The following is a 20,993-nucleotide window of genomic DNA, read 5'->3' on the forward strand; positions in this document are numbered from 1 at the left end:
CTGCGTAATATGTGCTAATATTATTAAACCTACAGGACGAATCATATTTTATTTGCAAAAGAAAAACATTAAAAATTTTAAATTATTTTATATTATAATAAAAATTATTTAAAATGAAATCTATTTCAGGCTTGTTTTGTTGCATAATATGTGTTAAATTAGTATTAGTAAACATATATTAAATTATTAAATCTATGTTAATCTTATGTAATTTTTCAAATATTATAATAAAATTAATTTATAATAAAATTCTGTTTCTAATTAGTACATCTATAAAGAATCAAAATGTATACACATTTCAACTATTTCTCTCTTTTTTGTATGTTTAATCATGATTTTAATCATGTTTAATCATGATTTTGTGAGTTTAATTATGATTTTGACTGGGCAACACCGACGATATTACATAACGAAAAACATACGAAAAAAGAGAAATAGCTGAAAATGTTTTTCATTAAAAAATATTAATAACACAATCAACCTACAAAAAGACACAGATAATTGGAACAATATTTATGACAATATATTAAAGGTTGTGTAGTCCTCGGCTATTATTTTATCACGGTTCGATAAGAAGTTTTATTCGCATAATATGTTCACGGTTTTCAATTTTAAGATAAATTTCAACGTTTTTGTTCATATATTTCTTTGCGCATTACTGTGAATTTATTGTAATTACTTTATTGTAGTACACTTGAGAAGAACCAAAACCCATATGGTCGAAACGTTTTGTGTGGTGATTATTAAATATTTATTAGCCAGTATTGGTCATAAAAATTATTTATCCTTTTAATTATTGACTGGCAACATCAAGAATTTGATTATAAATAAATAACATAAACTGATAAATACAATTTTATTCTGAACTCTGTGTCGCAAATTATATCGACCATCTAAAAAATAAACTTTAAATAAACAAAAATTGTTTAAAATTTTTTTTTTCAGGAGATTTAACATCTATCGAGAGATTCTCTTTTAAAAAAATTCAATTATTTTATAAAAATCTTTCCTCAATGGTAAAAGTCGACCAAACTGGCAATTATTTATTATAAATAATTAGTTAAAATACAACGTTTCGGCTGTCATTGCAGCCCTTTTCAAGTAAATCTATAAAAAGTTACATAAAAATAATTATAATTTTAATACATTTTATCGCAACAAATAATTATAAATTCATATACAAAAATATGTTACATACCAAACGTAAATGCATAATAAATTAATACAGTAAATCAAATTCACTGCATATCACCGACAATATTCACCATTGTTTTAATGAACAATGTAGAATTGACAGAAGTAAGCAAGAAATAAATAGATGTTAACAGTTAGCAAGAATTTTAGTCACTACGCGTTAAGAAAATCGAGACAAAACTAATGTGTCTTTCGCAATCTAAAACCTCATAACAAAGTCAAATAAATAAATAAATAGGTAAAAATAAAAATAATTTAAATAGCGTCAAGAACACGATCATAAATCCCACTAAAATTCTCCGTATCTTTTTGTAAATTAATGCCTTTTTACTTTGTTTTTTTATATAAAACATTTCTGCAATTTCTTTTTTTCTTGTTTATTTTTCTTGATGCAAGATCACCGGAGAATCCCAACGGAACTCATGATTGTTGCAAGTCCGATGCAAACTAACGACTGAATGCAATGTAGTGTCTTTTTTGATATTATTTCTATGTTCTTTGATGCGCGTTTCTAAATGTCTAAATGTAGTTAACATCTATTTATTTCTTGCTTACTTCTGTCAATTCTACATTGTTCATTAAAACAATGGTGAATATTGTCGGTGGTATGCAGTCAATTTGATTTACTGTGTTAATTTAGTATGCATTTACGTTTGGTATGTAACATATTTTTGTATATGAATTTATAATTATTTGTTGCGATGAAATGTATTAAAATTATAATTATTTTTATGTAACTTTTTATAGATTTATTTGTGAAAAGAGCTGCAATGACAGCCGAAACGTTGTATTTTAACTAATTATTTATAATAAATGATTGCCAGTTTGGTCGACTTTTACCATTGAGGAAAGATTTTTATTAATTATTACTGGCGAACCTTAAGGATTATTATCTGTTCAATTATTTTATATTTATTTTACATAATTTTCCATTTTGATTATTTTTTTAATTTTATATATTTTTATTAATAAAATATATTAGTAATCGACATTTTTCAGAAATTTAATAACCGTTCGCGCACCAATTATGTCGTGAGATCACGCGCTGTGCTCGATCATGCAAATCGGATGAAACGAAGCAAGATTTTACAGATCACCTGTTCGCAATCTTATCCGAGATATTCACAGAGGTAATGATATCCGGATTTGTTGACTCGAATAATTCTGTCCTTTTTTTGTCATCATTATTGTATTCCGATGATAGCTGAGCGCGAGTCGCGGACTCCTCTTCAGGATAATAACGATTAATAATCGCTCCGAAAGGCGCATTTGTGAGATCCGATTTCTGTGATGGATACTCGATGCCGCGATGTCGTTCCTTCTTGCGACGTCGAAGACGTCTCGGGTCGCTCGGATGCGGAATGTCTACGCTGCGGACCTGTTGACACTTCGATAGTGTTATCCGTTGGCAGCGGTACTCTCTTGTTTGACTTCTCGGCATCTTTGGCGGCGTCTTTTCGTTCATTCCTTTTACTTATATGTGTTTCCAGTATAAGCAACGAATAGTCATCAAACGCGCGAACGGTGATTGCGGCAGCTGATCGTCGTCAGTTCATCAGAGGTAGCTGAGAAAAACGAAATTGTTGCCGCATACACGCCTTATATATGATTTCGCTGCTCGCAGTAGTACATCAGTGAGATCAAATATCGCTGAAACGACGAGATTTGTATATCGTGGTGAGTCTGACATTTACCGAGACTCGAAGCAAAGTTAAAAAAATTTTTTAAAAATCTTTATGCAATAGATTTTTTTAAATCTTTCTGTCTTTTATTAATTATATTTAATTATATTTTTTTTAGTTTCTTAATTATTTTTAAAATTTTGTTTATTATATAATCTCGTATATTTATTTTTAAAAAAATAAAAAATAAAAAATCTTTACGCAATCTCGGAATTTTTTAATCACCTCTCTTTTTTATTAATTACATTTAATTTTTTTAGTTTTTTAAATTAATTTATTTTATTTTAAATTTTGTTTATTATAATCTTGATCTATATTTCATTTTTTAAAAAAGCAAAAACAAAAAAATCTTTATCTCGGGTTTTTGTAAAATTATCTGTCTCTTATTAATTACATTTTTTAAATTTCTTAAATTTAATCATATATTTTGAATTTTGTTTGTTATACTGTCATGCATTCATTTTGCATACAACGATAAAAAGTTTATAGCTATCATAGTTGTTATATATTATAATCAAGGAAAAATTTAATGTTATTAAAGGGATCCTATAAACGGAATTGCGAACTCCGATGGATTTGCGCCCTCATCTGAGCGGAACTAAAATTGAAGTGATAACGGATGGGAGAGTATACATTAAAATTGTTACAAATGCTTTTTAAAGTAAAGACTTCAAACTTGACAACTAAAAAAATTTCAAATACGACTATGTTTGGCGGAGTTACGATTATTTGAAGTTATGCGAAATTTGATACGAAATGACCTATGCATTAATTTTGTTGGCTAGTGTACATATACAAAATTCAAAAGAGCAGTAATACATAATAATTCAGAATTAATGAATTTTTACAATCAAAAGAAAATAATTAAGTAACAAGAGAATACACAATACACACTTATTGCGTTGTCTGGAAATATGAAAACGGAAGCACATACATAAATGAGTATGATGATTCATTGAAATAGAGTAATAGTATAACGTTCGAACGTCTTATAAGTTAACGGAACAAAATGAGCAGAATCAATTCTAATTAATATTTTTATTTGTTGCTCATTTGTTGCTCAAAAGTTGCCAAAGAAAATAATTTGTTGCTCTGTTATTTTTTTTTTTAAATGATGTTTCGCTAGTTCCAGTTATATAAGACAGTTATAAAAAAAGTTTATAAAACGCTTGATACTAATTTAACGAAACTTGTAGAAAGAGTTGGAAAGTACAATTGTGGAATTCAGGTCATCATGTCAAATCGATCTTTCTTTCAAGAGTAATAAGGAAAATGATAGCTTCGTGAATTTAGAAAATAAGTTGGATATTACTAGATTTCGTATTATATGCAAATTGCATATTTGTTATTTTTGCATTTTCTACAAGAACATTAATAATGTAAATAAATTATAATTTTTTAAATTAATAAACATTAATTAGTTGAAACTATTATAATTTTTTTAAATTATCAATGCTGTCATAGAATGTGCAAAAAGTAACAAATATGCAATTTGCATATAATCCGGTCTAGATATCACTAATATAAAGTCTAGAATAAAGAATTTTTATTATATTGAGATATAATAAAAATTCAATGAATTAAAATTATGTTGAGACATACCCAATAAAAATTCAATGAATTAAAATTATGTCGAAACATAATCAAAATTCGACGAATTAAAATTATGTTGCGACATAATAATAATTCAAGAATTTTTATTATGTCTCGACGTAATAAAAATTCAATGAATTAACCGCGTGTGCAGAGCGTGCGCCATACACGGGCGGCAGGATATAAGGGGCAAATGAATGAGAAGTTTGTGAATGGAATAAAGTAGTTTTTTATAAAAAAAACTCATTTCTTTGGCTGTTTTAAGTATAGAAAATGAAATATTTAAAACTCTAAATAAAAAAAAGATATTATCAAAGAATTTGCTATACCAAAAAGAAACTAAATCTCCATTAAATTGAAAAATTAATATTATGTTCGTCTTTCTTATTTTTTAAATAATAAATATATATATATAACTTTTTTCATTGTTCTTTATTTTGTACTATTTGAATAGAGATTTATTTAAATAAATATATGATTAAGTTTAAAAATTGTTGATTATTGACTTTATAAAAAATTTTTTCCCGTTGTCTAATCCAACAAAAAATTATATCATGTATGTACATAAATTTTAATTTATTTAGATTCATCTTATTGTTAAGAGAGATGGGCGGGCAAGTGTTCGCAGACACGCGGGCGGCACCAATACTTAAGACAGCTTTGGCTACAACTACCTGTTGTGCTCCCTCGATGCATTCATATGCTACAGCGCATGTATATAAGTCACGTGCTATTCTACGCAATCGATATCTCGCAATTTGTGCGCTCGAGGAAAATATGAATCATCGGGTCTGCGCATCTTCTCGTTTCGCATAATGCGAAAAAATTAAATAAAAAGAAAATAAAACTTAATAAATTAATATGTTATTGCACTGTGACTCAATATTTAAATGATTATGATTTGTAACTCTAATTTATAACTGAAGATGGTTTAAAATAAACTGAAACATTTCATTTCACTTGACATATTAGTCAATTATTTCTATAGCACGACTTTCTTGCTACGGCTCTTTGCCCTCTTTTTGTAATTTGATTTTATCGAATAGAGCCTTTATTTTATATTATAAATTATGACATATCTCATAAAATATTTATTTTTTGATAATTTTACCTTAATACTTGTGCACAAGATAAAGAAAAATGGTGTAAAGAAAACGTATATTGATGTAGCTGCTGATTTATATACTTTTTCTTGAAAACAATGTTTTTTTTACACGAATTATATATTTCTCTCATTATTTTGTACAATAAATATTTTATAAGATATATTTAATAATTTATATAATTATATCACACACAAATAAATAATAAAGTATCTCGTAAAGTTTAATTTTTTAGCTGTTTTATAAATTTTTATATTGAATATTGCAATTCGATTTATATAATATAAAAATAAAGTAATTTATTTAGGTTGAACTCTATCTTTGAAAAACGCTGAACAATCACGATATTGTTTCCCTTCGAAACCTTTTACAAATGTTATATAGAACATTTTTCTATGTAACATTGTTTTATATAATTGTTTTATATATTTGAAATTTTTATAGAATATTTTTTAAATATGGTACTTTTATATACAATAAATTAAAATTGTGTAATTTTTGTAGTATCTTTTAAAAAAGTTCAAGAAAATATGCTTTTTTTGGCCTTCTAGACCCACATAAGCCCTTAAACCTCAAAATATATTTATAATTAATCTAAAATTAAACGATACAATTACAATACTCTAAATACTAAATCTTTACTTTAAGAAGCTTTAACTTTGATTAGCCATAACTCCGCGAAAAAAAATCGTATCAACTTTTTTTTTAATTTGTAGGAAAAAATTCAAATTTTGCGATAATTAAGCCTCTTGCACAATGCCAGACAACAGGAAGTAGGAATAAGAAATAGAAAATATCCACTAATAGAAGCACAGAATATCTATCTCCTCTTCCGGTTGGTCGATATTTTCTATCTCTTATTTCTATTGCCTATTGCCTGGCATTGTGCATGGGGCTTTATGATAAGCTCAGAAATAAATATTTTTATCGGCTCTCAATATAAACAATATAAATATTATGTTTTCTAAATCGGCCTAAAATTAAACGATACAATTACAATACTCTAAATACTTTCCTATTAATACTAATATTGTTATACATATATATCGTTGTCGCCTATTAATTCAAAAGAGCAATACATAATTTATAATAATTAATAGCTACGTCGCACTAAATGTGTAAGAAGATAATCTGCATGATAATGAGTCTCTTATAATAAAGAAATAGCGAAGAAAAGAGACCTGGCATTTATCGCATTGCATAAGAATTATGCGAAACGGGAAGATGCGCAGACACGATGATTCATATTTTCCTCGAGCGCTCAAATCGCGAGATATCGATTGCATAGAATAGCACGTGACTTATATACATGCGCTGTAGCATATGAATGCATCGAGGAAGCGCAACAAGTGTTTGTAATTTTGTAACTCATTGTGGCGCATTGTGCTCCTCTCGCCAGTTCTGATAGTTCGAACGTTCTATTACTCTATATTTCAATAAATTACCATGCCCATTTATGTATGTGCTTCCGTTTTCATATTTCCAGACAACGCAATAAGTCTGTATAGTGTATTTTCTTTTTACTTTATTATTTTCTTTTGATTGTAAAAATTCATTAATTCTGAATTATTCTTCTTTTGAATTATGTATATGTACACTAGCCAACAAAATTAATGCATAGGTAATTTCGTATCAAATTTCGCATAACTTAATTCAAATAATCGTAACTCCGCCAAAAATAGTCGTATTTGAAATTTTATTTTAGTTGTCAAGCTTGAAATCTTTATTTTAAGAAGCTTTAACTTTGATTAGCCATAACTCCGCGAAAAAAAAATCGTATCAACTTTTTTTTTAATTTGTAGGAAAAAATTCAAATTTTGCGATAATTAAGCCTCTTGCACAATGCCAGACAACAGGCAGTAGGAATAAGAAATAGAAAATATCCACTAATAGAAGCACAGAATATCTATCTCCTCTTCCGGTTGGTCGATATTTTCTATCTCTTATTTCTATTGCCTATTGCCTGGCATTGTGCATGGGGCTTTATGATAAGCTCAGAAATAAATATTTTTATCGGCTCTCAATATAAACAATATAAATATTATGTTTTCTAAATCGGCCTAAGAGCCATAGCACGAAAATTACGAAAATTACGAAAATTAATTATTTTTCGCGCCTATTTCTCCATATGTAAGTTCGAGGTTAATTAATATATGGAACTTTAGTAATTTTGTACCAAGAGATACAGTTCCGAATAATTAATTTTCGTAATTTTCGTAATTTTCGTGCTATGGCTCTTAGGCCGATTTAGAAAACATCATATTTATAATGCAAAATTAATACCTAATCAAAACATCACATACCAATGCTCAAGCTCGTATGACAATAAAAACAATGATAAATTATTAAATTAAGGCCATGTGTAACGAGCAATACGATATTATTTTATTATTGAGAAGAAAATTCTTAATTTAAAATAATAATTGTACAAACATTTCGAGCTCTACTTGCTCCTCTTCAGTGCGCAAAAAAATAGTGATAATAAATAACGATAATAAATAAATACATAAAATTCTAATAAAAAATCCGCAATACATAGTCAATATAAGTTATATAGTTAAAACGCAAAATATATTTACAATGAATTGAGACCATTAAAATAGTTCAACAAAGTAAGAACCCAATTAGAAGCAGAATGATTCGTCCGGTTATTCATAAAATATATTAGAATTATTAATAAAAACTTGGAGTGACACTTATATATTGCTCCAAATGAACCACTTATCGTTATTTGACGAAAGTCCCTCGATCTGGCAATGATTATGTTCATCCGCTCCAAATTATTTGATATTTGTTAACTGAATTTAAAGAATTTATTCAATTGTAAAATAGGATTCCACTAATGTGTATGTGAAAAAAGATTAAAAATTATAAATTAAACTAACTACTAAAATATTGAACCTTTATGCTTACAAATTGTTCCGAATAACTTGAGATGACAATGCTTCTAACTGTTGTTGGCCTTATTGTTAGTACTTGACTGTTGTCTAGTCTTTTAAAAAGTCGAATAAATAGGTGTCAGTTCTCACAAAATAAACATATTACATAAGTCTAAAAATTCGATATTTCTTCTAGAATGTCGAAATACGCGTTGTTAAGCAATTCCGTGTCTGTGTTATTATTTATACCATGCCTTTGTTCCTTGATGTGTATCATTTCCGAGATAAGTCTTTTATAATAATTAGATTCAATATCAAGTATTTTAACGTTATCCCAATCAAAAGCATGTTTTTTTTCTATAATATGTTCAGAGACCACAGAATGCTTGGAGGAATCAAATTTAATATTATTCATATGCTCTTTTAGTCTAGTGCGTAATTTTCTTTTGGTTTGCCCAACATACGAAGCTTCACAATCCTTACAATTAATTTTGTAGACAACATTATTATTATTGTTATGCACGTTTTTGTCCTTGTGGACTTTAATTAATTTGTTAAGATTATTTAGATCATCTCAAGTTATTCGGAACAATTTGTAAGCATAAAGGTTCAATATTTTAGTAGTTAGTTTAATTTATAATTTTTAATCTTTTTTCACATACACATTAGTGGAATCCTATTTTACAATTGAATAAATTCTTTAAATTCAGTTAACAAATATCAAATAATTTGGAGAGGATGAACATAATCATTGCCAGATCGAGGGACTTTCGTCAAATAACGATAAGTGGTTCATTTGGAGCAATATATAAGTGTCACTCCAAGTTTTTATTAATAATTCTAATATATTTTATGAATAACCGGACGAATCATTCTGCTTCTAATTGGGTTCTTACTTTGTTGAACTATTTTAATGGTCTCAATTCATTGTAAATATATTTTGCGTTTTAACTATATAATTTATATTGACTATGTATTGCGGATTTTTTATTAGAATTTTATGTATTTATTTATTATCGTTATTTATTATCACTATTTTTTTGCGCACTGAAGAGGAGCAAGTAGAGCTCGAAACGTTTGTACAATTATTATTTTAAATTAAGAATTTTCTTCTCAATAATAAAATAATATCGTATTGCTCGTTACACATGGCCTTAATTTAATAATTTATCATTGATCATATTTATATTCTTTATGATAAGATTTGGGAAAAAATTTACATACAAATTATGATTATGAATACATTAAATACAAAGTATGCAAATTTTTAGAGACAAAACGCGTTCTTACTTTTGAAGTGATAACGGATGAAGGGACAGAATAAATTAAAATTGTTACAAATGCTTTTTAAAGTAGAGACTTTAAGCTTGACAACTAAAGAATTTCAAATACAACTATTTTTGAGGAAGTTACGATTATTTGAAGTTATGCGAAATTTGACACAAAATTACCTATGCGTTAATTTTGTTGGCTAGTGTATAATTGATTATAAGGATATTAGTTTGGACTGTAATGTTTAGTAATTTTGCGGATTTAATTATAACAATTTCGAAAGCTAATTTATGTAATTTATGTAAATTTATTTTGATGATTATATTCTTTAGAGAAATTAATTTTTCTAAATCAACTAATTAACTCTATTATTACTTTTAAAGTAATGAAATTGGTTGTGACATTGCCAAGTTTTTGCATATGCAGATAATTCTTCAAATTTTTCGTTTTTTTTTCCAATAGCAGTTTTCAATAGCATTCCAATATCTCGAGAGATTTGGAAATTTTATCGTTTTTATCTGGAACATATCATTGTCAATTTATTGTAAGTAATATATTATTTGTTAAGCTTAAGCGATTAGTTTAACAGTATGCAAGGTTACAAGAAATAGAAAGAGATAAAAAGAAGGAGAAAAATATATTTATAATAAAAAGTTTTATAGAGTTTGTATGTATTATTCATATAACGTCGGATGCGCGATTAGTTTTACATTGAAATCATCTCTTGAGACATTAAAATGCAATTTAAAAAAAAAAAAAAAAAATTCGAGGAATTATCTGCATAAGCAAAAACTTGGTAATGTCACCAATTTCATTAAAAGTAATGCTGGAGTAACTAATTGATCAGATATATAATATTGACTATAATAAGGGCTAGAATAATTAAATAATGGTCAATAATCCGAATATGAAAAGTATAACGTAATGAATATATAAAATCATTGCGTGTAATATATTCTTCAATGTATCTTTTCATCTTTAATTATACGATTTATCATATTTCATTGCAGAGAGATATTATAAATGTATTGCACAGTTGCTATATAAATAAAACTATAGTACAGCAGTGTTTTTATTCTCGAGATTTATTTAAATGACTGATCGAGTAACAAAAGATCGGTCCTTGCAACTATGCAAATCAATTTGCTGGCTAAACACTTTCTATTATTATTAGAATGTTAATATAAACGATTTTTTTTATAAAAGACTTATAAATGTTACACGTTGATTTTATATAAAAAAATGCATATCTCTGTATATTATCTCTCGCAATATATTAATTCCGCAAATCATAAATAAAATATATTTACATACAAGCAACGGCGGGCGCGTTGTTATTAAATCCTTCCTTTGCAAGGCACTTGTTTTATCGGATAATTAATAATTCAGATTTTAATCAAATCATGTATGCATAAACGCATACCACAAACGTCTAATCGATTATTTGTTGCTTTCAAGAGACCTTTATATGTCGCACGACGTTTTTCATTCATTACACATAAAAAATTTAATCAATTAATTGGCTTGCACTTTTTCAAGAATAATTATATATATACAAAATCAACAAATAATAAATCCGCGATAGATAGATGACAAAGATTTTTACTTAAGATTTTTCGTATTATTCATCATTTCACTTATTGATTCAAAAGCATTTTCGCGCGATAAGTATTTTCGTACCATCTCTATCGAATAAGAATTCACTGTCTCACATATGCACATATACATATATTTCACTCACGAAGTATTTATTTACTCATGGATTTCTGACCAAGCGCGTAGCAAACGTCTAGCTGATACAAGAGATACATCGAAACTGCCGAAGTTTCTCCCGCACCCTCGAGGCCCGGGCGCTTACATCAGAAGAAATGGATATAAATATATAAAGAGGGGACAGGGACTTCAAGAGAGCAAAAAAAGAACCATAAAATCGACGAGGGTACGAGAGTGGTTCCTTTATTCTCGAGAAAATTTTCTCATCTCAGAAAAAGGAAAATACTGTATCAGAAATCTTTGATTTATAAATAAATTAAGTTTTTAAACTATATATATATATCAAGCATCACAAAATTTTAATGATTCTATATATGATCCTGTAAATATCCTATATATCCTACACATGTCCAAAAAAACAATATATATTGTCGAAACAAATAAGATAATATTAAAAAATATAAGATAACGAAACACACACATACATGCACACAGCGTAATATACATTTTTTATAAAAGTTATAAATGTTATATGTGGAATCAAGAAAATTTTTACTTCTGAGAACTTTCATTCGTTAGACGAAATCATAAAAACTTTTTTAAAATTTTAAAATGTCAGATCTTTTCCTTATATAAACTAACAAATAATTCATGTCATTTTTAAAATGTCTTTTTTTTATTGACAAGAAACGCTTTATGAATAATCAAAAGATTAAAAAATTTAATTCTTTTTCTTTAATTAAACGATTATACGAATTTAATAAAAAAAAGGTTTAATACATATATACAAATTCAGGTAAGAAATGGTCTAATAAAAGTCAGGATGTCTATTACGGTTCTTTGGGTGAGGTTGCTCGCAGGGTGAAAATTACAAAAGTGAAAGATTTATTAGATTCTTTATGCTTCCGTTGGTCAAAGTCTCATCCAAAAAACCGCAATAGACACAGAAATTAGGCGCATTAAACTTATTTCGATTAGAACGGTTCTTTTGACTATTTTCGATACATCTGTCTTTAAGACTTTAAATTCTCAAAGCAAAACGCGCATGACCTATACAAACGCACTGTGTTATTGTGTTGTTATTCAGTATATTCGAGATCATAACATATGCATTTTTTTCAAATTACATAAAAAAGATATTTAAACAAGTTTGTAACTCGTATTTACCATATCTGCGCCTGACTCTTATTAACCCCAATTCTTATCGAAATTTATACTCATGTGTATTAATTATAATAATAAGGTAAATTAGCTTGCATAATTGCGATCAATATAATAAGTACTTAGTATTTATACGTTTGCTTTATTCGACGTAGTTTTTTCATTTACTATATTTGTCTTGCAAAAATATTAGCGCATATCTCGCAGCAGAAAGACTTCTCATTTTTAATTATTTGTTCGAATTAATGTACATCACACTTAACAAATATTGTTTAATCAGCCGTGAAATCATGCTAACAAGAATATTTACTGGCCTGAACGATATCACCTTCGAGTCTTAATCTAACAAAGTTTCTTGTAGCTTACTTGTAACAAGACTGTAGTAGTGTCAATTTATTAAGAATCACGTATGGTTTTTTTGTCAATTGGATTAATCCTCGATGTACTGCCCGCTTTGACAATTGAAGTCTCTTCAAATCATGTTTTAACTGGAACACAATTATCACAATTAAATTCACAATATCACAATTATCTGTCATCCTTATATCAAGTTTATTTAGCAGTATATAAATTTTGTATCGCTAGAGGATGGATCTCCTTTACTTTATCGTCTTCATCGATCTATATATATTGCGTAAAATATATTACCAAATTAATTGGTAAAGCTTGAAAAATGATAAACATTTTTGTTGCAAAAATACATAATGAATTACGAATTATATTGAGTTTGTTGCTTCAAAAATATCTCAAAAAAAAAAAAATCCACTACACATCGCGAAATTTCAACTACTCGAAATTAAGAGATCAATCCCTTAACGCATGGCAGTGAAATAATTTGTTTAACAATCAGGCGAGAAAAAAATCGCACTTTGATGAGCTTATAGCGGCGATTCTTATTTCCAGCACGACGAAGCCACCACTTTAAATCAAAGTTGTCAAAGATACAAGGAATACTTTTTTCCTCTTTGAACTCTGTCATTTCTGTCGCGTGATTTGTTCTTTGTCAGCGATATAATTACATTTGAATGAGCGAGAGAGCATCTCTTTATTCAAATTTCAAAAAACAGTCAATCTTTCCCTCGCGACGTACAATAATCGATACTCTCTATACGACATAATACCCGTGAAAAAATTTTTTATATATAACAATATAAATTTATATAAAAATATATAAAATTATCATATATAATTAGATAAAAATACTTTTTATGTATATAAATATATGTTTCATATATAATTTGACATGATTATAAATCCTATATATGAACCCTTATAATTTATATAATTATATATAAAAATGGACATATTTCACAATATAATTTAAGATAAAAAATTTTTGTCCGGGTATCGTATAACTTTGAAGAAATCGACGAAATATATTTAAAAGAAACAAAAACTTCGTGTTGATTTGCACGTGTTTATAACTAGTTTATACTATTTATGACAAAACTAATCACTCAATAATGATAAAGGATCGCGCACAAAATTCGTTTCTCATCCGTCGCACAATAAACTTTTATTTTTCTTCACGTTTTTTTGTCAGTCTACCTGTCCTTCCTCTACGCGTCTTAACACGTTTCTCACTATGTTTATTTGTCGAATGTCGAATTCTGCCTACAGAATCGATTGACATGCCACCTCTTGGCAAATTTTAATAACTATGGTTTATAAATTTAAATATATATGTATATATGTATATATATATATATATACAGGATATCCGGTGACTCGCGTTTAACATGTTAATGAGAGATTTCTGAGGCGATTTGGAGATGATTTTTTCTCAGCGAAAATGACCAGGCACCAATAATTTTTGAGTTATAAATGATTTAAAATATTATAAAAGCTTTTTTGCTAAGCCTTGCAAAAATAAATTATTAACAAAACTATACATTTTTAAGTTAATTTCAGGTAACGTTTACTGTAATATAGACTTTTAATTTAAGGCTTAGTTACATAGATACATAATTTCAAAAATTGGGAACATTAAAAAAATGATGACCCTTCTCATCATTTTCGCTGAGGAAAAATCGTCTCCAAATCGTCTCAGGAATCTCCCATTAACGTGTAAAACGCGAGTCACCGGACACCCGGTATATATATATATATATATTTACTTATTTGTCATATATATATAAATAGATCTATATACAGGGTGTTCGATAACTAACGGACCAACGATTACAAATGGATTCTTTGGTCAATATGGGAACGATTTTTCCTCAGCGAAAATGTCGAAAAAGGTCATCATTTTTTACAACTTTCCAATATTTGTCATTATGTATCTTTATAACTAAGCCTTAAACTAAAATTTTATTATAGTAAACTTTATCTGAAATTAACTGAAGATTGTAATTATGTTAGACTTTTAACTCCAAAACGTTTAGTTTTCAAAAAACCCATTTTTTTTCAATCGTTTATAATTCGAAAATTATTGACTGCTCAACATTTTGCTAAGAAAAAATCGTCTCCAAATTGGCCAGAGAATCCGCCCTTAATCATTGGTCCGTTAGTTACCGGACACCCTGTATAAAAATAGAAATATTTTACAGCAAACAAAAAATTAAAAAAGAAAGAAAGAAAGAAAACATCTAATTTTATTCGCTGTTTTCGAGCTCATTAAAATGTATGATGAATACCATACATAAAGAGTCTCGACTTTCATATATATACAGGGTGTCCGGTAACTAACGAACCAATGATTAAGGACGGATTCTCTGGCCAATTTAGAGACGATTTTTTCTTGGCAAAAATGTTGAGAAGTCAATAATTTTCGAGTTATAAGCAATTGAAAAAAATGGGTTTTTAGAAAACTAAACGTTTTAGAGTTAAAAATCTAACATAATTACATTCTTCAGTTAATTTCAGGTAGATTTTACTGTAATAAAATTTTAATTTGAGGCTTAGTTATAAAGATATATAATGACAAATATTGGAAAGTTGTAAAAAATGATGACCTTTTTCGACATTTTCGCTGAGGAAAAATCGTTCCCAAATTGACCAAAGAATCCATTTGTAATCGTTGGTCCGTTAGTTACCGGACACCCTGTATATATATTTCTCTCTTTTCAAAATTTTATATCATTTTAATGAATTCGAAAACAGCGAATAAAATTAGATGTTTTCTTTCTTTTTTAATTTCTTGTTTTCTGTGGAATATTTCTATTTTTTAACATCTTTCTTTAAATTTGTTTCAAATTTGTTATTAAATATATTCAGATAAACATTAGTGCCTCTTCGATTTTTTTTCTCCCAATACGTAAAAATATTAAAAAGATTTTTTGCACATATATATGTATATATAAGATCTCTTTATGATGGATAGAATTTTTCAAAATGCTTTGTGTAGCATTAAATTTTTGCAAGAATGATGTAACTTGAGAGTATCAGTTAATCTATTTCAACGAATGTAAGCTCATTCCTAATGATAATAAAATTCTTTGCATTGCTCTTATCGATACATCTCGTATTACTCTTTTGCGTCGTGAAATCTGAGAACAACTTTTTAAATCTTCGATACATTCATACATCGTATGCAATATTATATATATATTTATATTAAATTGCATTTTTGTACTGTGATTCATCGTTTTTTTTTCTTTTTTTTTATCAATGAGTGTCAATTGATACATATCATAAAAATAATAATTAAGGTATTAATAGTATTTTCCTTTCAAAACTAGAATATGAACGATTAGACTATACGTCGTTCAATCATTGGTAAAATTAAAAGGATGTACTTTTATTCTTTAATATTATATACATTTTTTATTAAAATATACTACATATGTAATATAGAAAATGGTAATATATATACATATAAAAAAACGAACGAAGAATTTCGGAAGAATCCCCCAGAGAAATAATTGTTGAATCGACGTCATTCGTCGTCAAATTGATCGAATTCACGTCGAATCGGTGTCGATTCGACCAATCATTTCTCGTTGGGTTATTTGAAGAACTCTCAGAGAAACACTCTCGCACAATCTTTTTTTTCTGAAAATAATCTGATAATTATTAATGATATACTTGAGAAGTCCATTGGCATCTTTTGACGTGTTCGTTATTTGAAGAACTCTCAGAGAAACACTCTCGCACAATCTTTTTTTTTCTGAAAATAATCTGATAATTATTAATGATATACTTGAAAAGTGCATTGGCATCTTTTGACGTGTTCGAACGTATTTCATCACGACCCTACATAGAAGTATATTTTTTTTGGAAGTACACTCTCATTTTATGATCAAAAGTCGCATAATCGACACAACCTTTGAAACTTAACAGAACACACTTGAAAGATTGGAAGCACTCTGCCGCACTGAATAACGGTGACTTCGTCGCGCTATTTATATACTAATTCAACTTTATACTTAAGAAAAGTTTGACCAAGAGGTTGCCGTTTATGAGCTGTCTCACGCAGATTTTGATAAAACCGCCGGCTTTCTTTATCATTTCTTGTCAATTTAACGAAAATGAAAACTAGGGGAAATAATAAAAACTTTATATCTCAAAGATAAGATAATATATGGTCCTCTGGCGAAGAAAAAAAAGAGAGAAATGTTAGATGAGTCATCGCATAGAAGTACAAGCGGTTATAATTTCCATGAAAAAAAAAAAATAATAAATAAATAAATTACATGACGTGTTTTGCGCCATTGATATTCTTTAGTGTGCTTTATGCAGATGTGTATATATACGTGTATTTCGCGCATACATTATTTAAAATGAGAATGCGTCTGCTATACAATGCATTTGTCATTGCGAAATGATTCGCGATGCAGCTGATAAGTTCTGTCTCGATTAATTTTAATGACTGAACAATTAAAAGAAAAATAATTTTATTTATTAATTATATATACTATATATATATATATATATATACATTTGCGTATATAATATTTTTATATAAAATAGTTTTCCTGTTTATTGATCATTTCGCATATATGCGAGAAATGAAAAATATCGAAACACAGAATGTTCAACAGATCTGATCAAATAATAAAATTTCGCTGAACGTTATGTCACGAGTCAACTAATCGATCATCGACATCGTAGTAGTTTAGAAAACAAGATAAAGAAAAAGATACGCTTTTTACATTCGATACATTATAATGTAAATATAATGTAAATCGTTGTTTAAAGTCTTTTATGAAGAAACGATTAACAAAAGTTGATGACCCTACGATCTTTAGATATTTTAGCCGCGATAAAGTGACTTTTGAGTAGTGTTACACACGTGTTATAGAACGTATCAGATCGAGATTTATATGTAACAAAAGATACAAATATTGTAAATCAGAAATATCTAACAATTTAAACTTTTAATATTTTTGTACTTTCTCTCCTTTGTAAAACAAATTTTTATTTGATTTTAAAATTCTCATAACATAATGTAAGAACATTATAATTTGTTCTCTTATGAAAAATTATGATTTGTCTGAAAAAAATAATTAAGAACGCATGCGTTTGATTTATAGTGGGAAAACACTTTTTATATATAAAATAAATAAAATTATAAGATAGGAACGATATATTTAATTCGACCCAAACTAGCCAAGAAAATTTTTAGTTTATTTCCACAACGTTTCAACCATCTGTTTTTGGTCTTTTTCAAGTGACAAAAACAGATGGTCGAAACGTTGTGGAAATAAAATAAAAATTTTCTTGGCTAGTTTGGGTCGAATTAAATATATCGTTCCTATTTTAAATACCACTAGCGACGTTTTAAGTATTCAATTTGATAAAATTATAAGATGTTAATTTGGAAACTATTTATATGTAATCAAAATAATAATGTTTATATAAAAATTAATAATCGTTATTTAAAAACAAATTAAAACACAAATAGTTATATATTTTATTTTTATTGTACTTTTTATTTTTAGCCAAGTTTAAAAAAATATATGTCGAATATAACAAATATTTAATACAAAGCAACCTATCGTTTTATTTTGTACATTTTTCTACAATTGTAATGTTTTTTTAATTTTTAAACAAAGAAATGAATTTTCATTTCTCTGTTTAAAAATTACTTGTTAGACTTAATTATATATACTATATATAACTTGTAATTATTGTTAGATAATATATTCCTTAAATATGCAAATAAGAAATACGTCAATAGTGAATCTCGTCAATAGTGAAAAAAATGAGCATAATTATAAGGACAGGAAAGAACACGTAATTGGAGACTTATTATACCCATACAATGAATTTAAAATACATATATAAATTATCATCATAATAGATTTTTGCCCTATAATATGTAAAGCAGATATGCACCTATTTAAAAATAGAATATTTAATTAAGAGTTTAACTAGGCTCTGTAATATAAATATAAATTTAACATATATAAGACAGGCAATAAGAGCCAAATCGCGAATGACAGTGCGTTATCCTAAACGAAACTAAATTTTTTCGTTAGAATTAAATACCTGTGCACAAGGCACCAAATTTTACTTGGACACGGCCAAGATATAAAATTGGAATAATCTCTACAAGAGATTTTTAATTCCATGTATCCCCTATTCCCCCTAAAGAAATAAATGCGAGAGAAAAATAGATCCGAAAGTCGCAGAATCGGGAATCGAACCCGAGACCTTTCGCTTGCCGGGCGACTGCTCTTCCAACTATCTAGAATATTTAAGTTATGTGCAATTCTTCTTTTTAAACAAAATAACGATCGCCAAAAAAGATTTTCTAAAATTTCGTATATAAATTCTTTATAGATTTATGACACTTCTTGACATTTTGTCATAACATTTGTATAAACGCGAGTGAGTAAGATAAAATTAAAAACAAACTAGCTTTGAAATAATGCCAAACAGAACGAAGAGACAAGTTCACCACGCGAATGTAAATATTTGTCACGCGAAAACATAAGGTCGAGCGGCTAACAACTTTTCTCACCTTACGACGAAGTTTCCTTAAAGTACGGATTTCCTCTATTTGATTAACATGTATTGAAGAAGTCAGCACGTGATTTGGTACGTATATCCCCGTGTGAATATCCATCTGAATATACTATATGCCCAATAAGACTTTAATACCTTATGTATCATGCGACGACATCCTCGACAGACGTAGCCGCTGATCGGCAATGTTGGAAGTTTCTTCTTTACGATCCATGGCAACACCAGCCTCAATCGTTTAGTGTCTTTATGCACCGAACGTTGTTGCACATTAAGAAACCCACAGCAACGTGTGTTTTCCGTCATCCTTTTGTTTTTATCGCAATCCGCATTTATTTACAGCGGGTGTTCGCTGACATCGACAAAGATGAGGATGGAAATGAAGACGGAAGCATCTACAGAATTATTATACAATAAGTATAAAAAGTATTAGTACACTAGTTCATAAAAATAGTTTATTTTTGTGTGTTAAATAATAAACAAATAATTATTGATTCATATTATAATCTCTTTCTTAATAACATTTCTTAAAACAAAACTTATAAATTATAACATTTTATACTTGAAAATAATAAAGTGAAAATAATTCTGAAGCCACGCAATTAAAGTATTCATACACTCTGATTGTTCAATAATAAAAACAAAATTAGTATTTTATTCGGTATCCCTGCTCTGAATTCATCATTAACTGTATTATGACATCGAATCAAGATTTTTCGTAACAATACATGAAATTGTATAATGATTTATTATATCCTTAATGAAATGTAATTTTTGAACCCCTTCAAAAATACAATATTTCTTGAGTATAATAGGTACATTATAGCAAAAAAAAAAATTGTAAATTGAGTCCTAATATAATATTCAATTATGAAACATGGCGATTCAGTAATGGGATAGGGCTAAAGGACATAATTACATCTCATTAAAGATATAATAAATCATCACGAAATTGCACATCTTATTACGAAAATTTTCGTTGATTACAGGCAAATAAAGACTATAGGCAATAACCGTCAAGAACAAAATGAATTTTGTTTTTATACTATTAAAAAATCAAATCATGTATATGAATACTTTGTGCGCCTTCAAAATCACAATTTTTTATTATTTTATTATTTTTAAGTATAAAATATAATTTATAAATATAATTTATAAATTAATTTTTAAGATATTATTAAGAAAGAAAAAATTTATAATGTGTGAATAAACAATTATTAATTTATTATTCATAATTACGCACAGAAACAAACTATTTCTCGTGAAGATTATTACTGTAGAACGTAGGAGAACAATATGTACTTTTTGCACCCTGTGTTTTTTATATATATCCACGAACTACAGGGTCGGTTTAGGCGAATCGATATGGTCACCCCTATTTCCCTTTCCTTAAGCTGGATCAAAAAATAAATTGTCACCCCTTTTTCCCTTTCCTTAAGCTGGATCAAAAAATAAATTAAAATTTATTTTTCTCTCGCATTTAT

The 20,993-nt window shown here is 27.7% G+C and overlaps 1 protein-coding gene and 1 long non-coding RNA gene across 5 annotated transcripts in view; both read right to left on the reverse strand.

Moving 5' to 3' along the window:
- Positions 1–14,214, reverse strand: part of LOC114931014 (uncharacterized) — a 23,642-nt gene extending 9,428 nt beyond the window's left edge. Inside the window, exons 1-3 of one of the 4 annotated variants that reach the window (XM_085480666.1) lie at positions 14,055–14,214; positions 13,466–13,702; positions 12,964–13,085 (exon numbers count right to left, since the gene is read on the reverse strand). In XM_085480666.1, coding sequence (XP_085336792.1) covers positions 12,964–13,085; positions 13,466–13,576 — 233 coding nt within the window. In that variant the 5' untranslated portion in view covers positions 13,577–13,702; positions 14,055–14,214. Of the gene's footprint in view, positions 1–2,291; positions 2,840–11,037; positions 11,455–12,963; positions 13,086–13,465; positions 13,703–14,054 lie in introns of those variants that run through there. The other 3 variants (XM_029302905.2, XM_085480653.1, XM_085480660.1) reach the window with 3 other exon arrangements.
- Positions 7,936–9,397, reverse strand: LOC146725306 (uncharacterized). Its single transcript, XR_014924252.1, has 2 exons — positions 8,486–9,397; positions 7,936–8,370 (listed from the first exon to the last, which is right to left on the reverse strand). It is a non-coding gene; the product is annotated as an uncharacterized LOC146725306 (long non-coding RNA).
- Positions 14,215–20,993: the final 6,779 nt, after the last annotated feature.

Source organism: Nylanderia fulva, unplaced genomic scaffold (assembly GCF_048542155.1).
Source record: "Nylanderia fulva isolate GAGA-0341 unplaced genomic scaffold, ASM4854215v1 Scaffold1, whole genome shotgun sequence".
Lineage (NCBI taxonomy): Eukaryota > Metazoa > Arthropoda > Insecta > Hymenoptera > Formicidae > Nylanderia > Nylanderia fulva.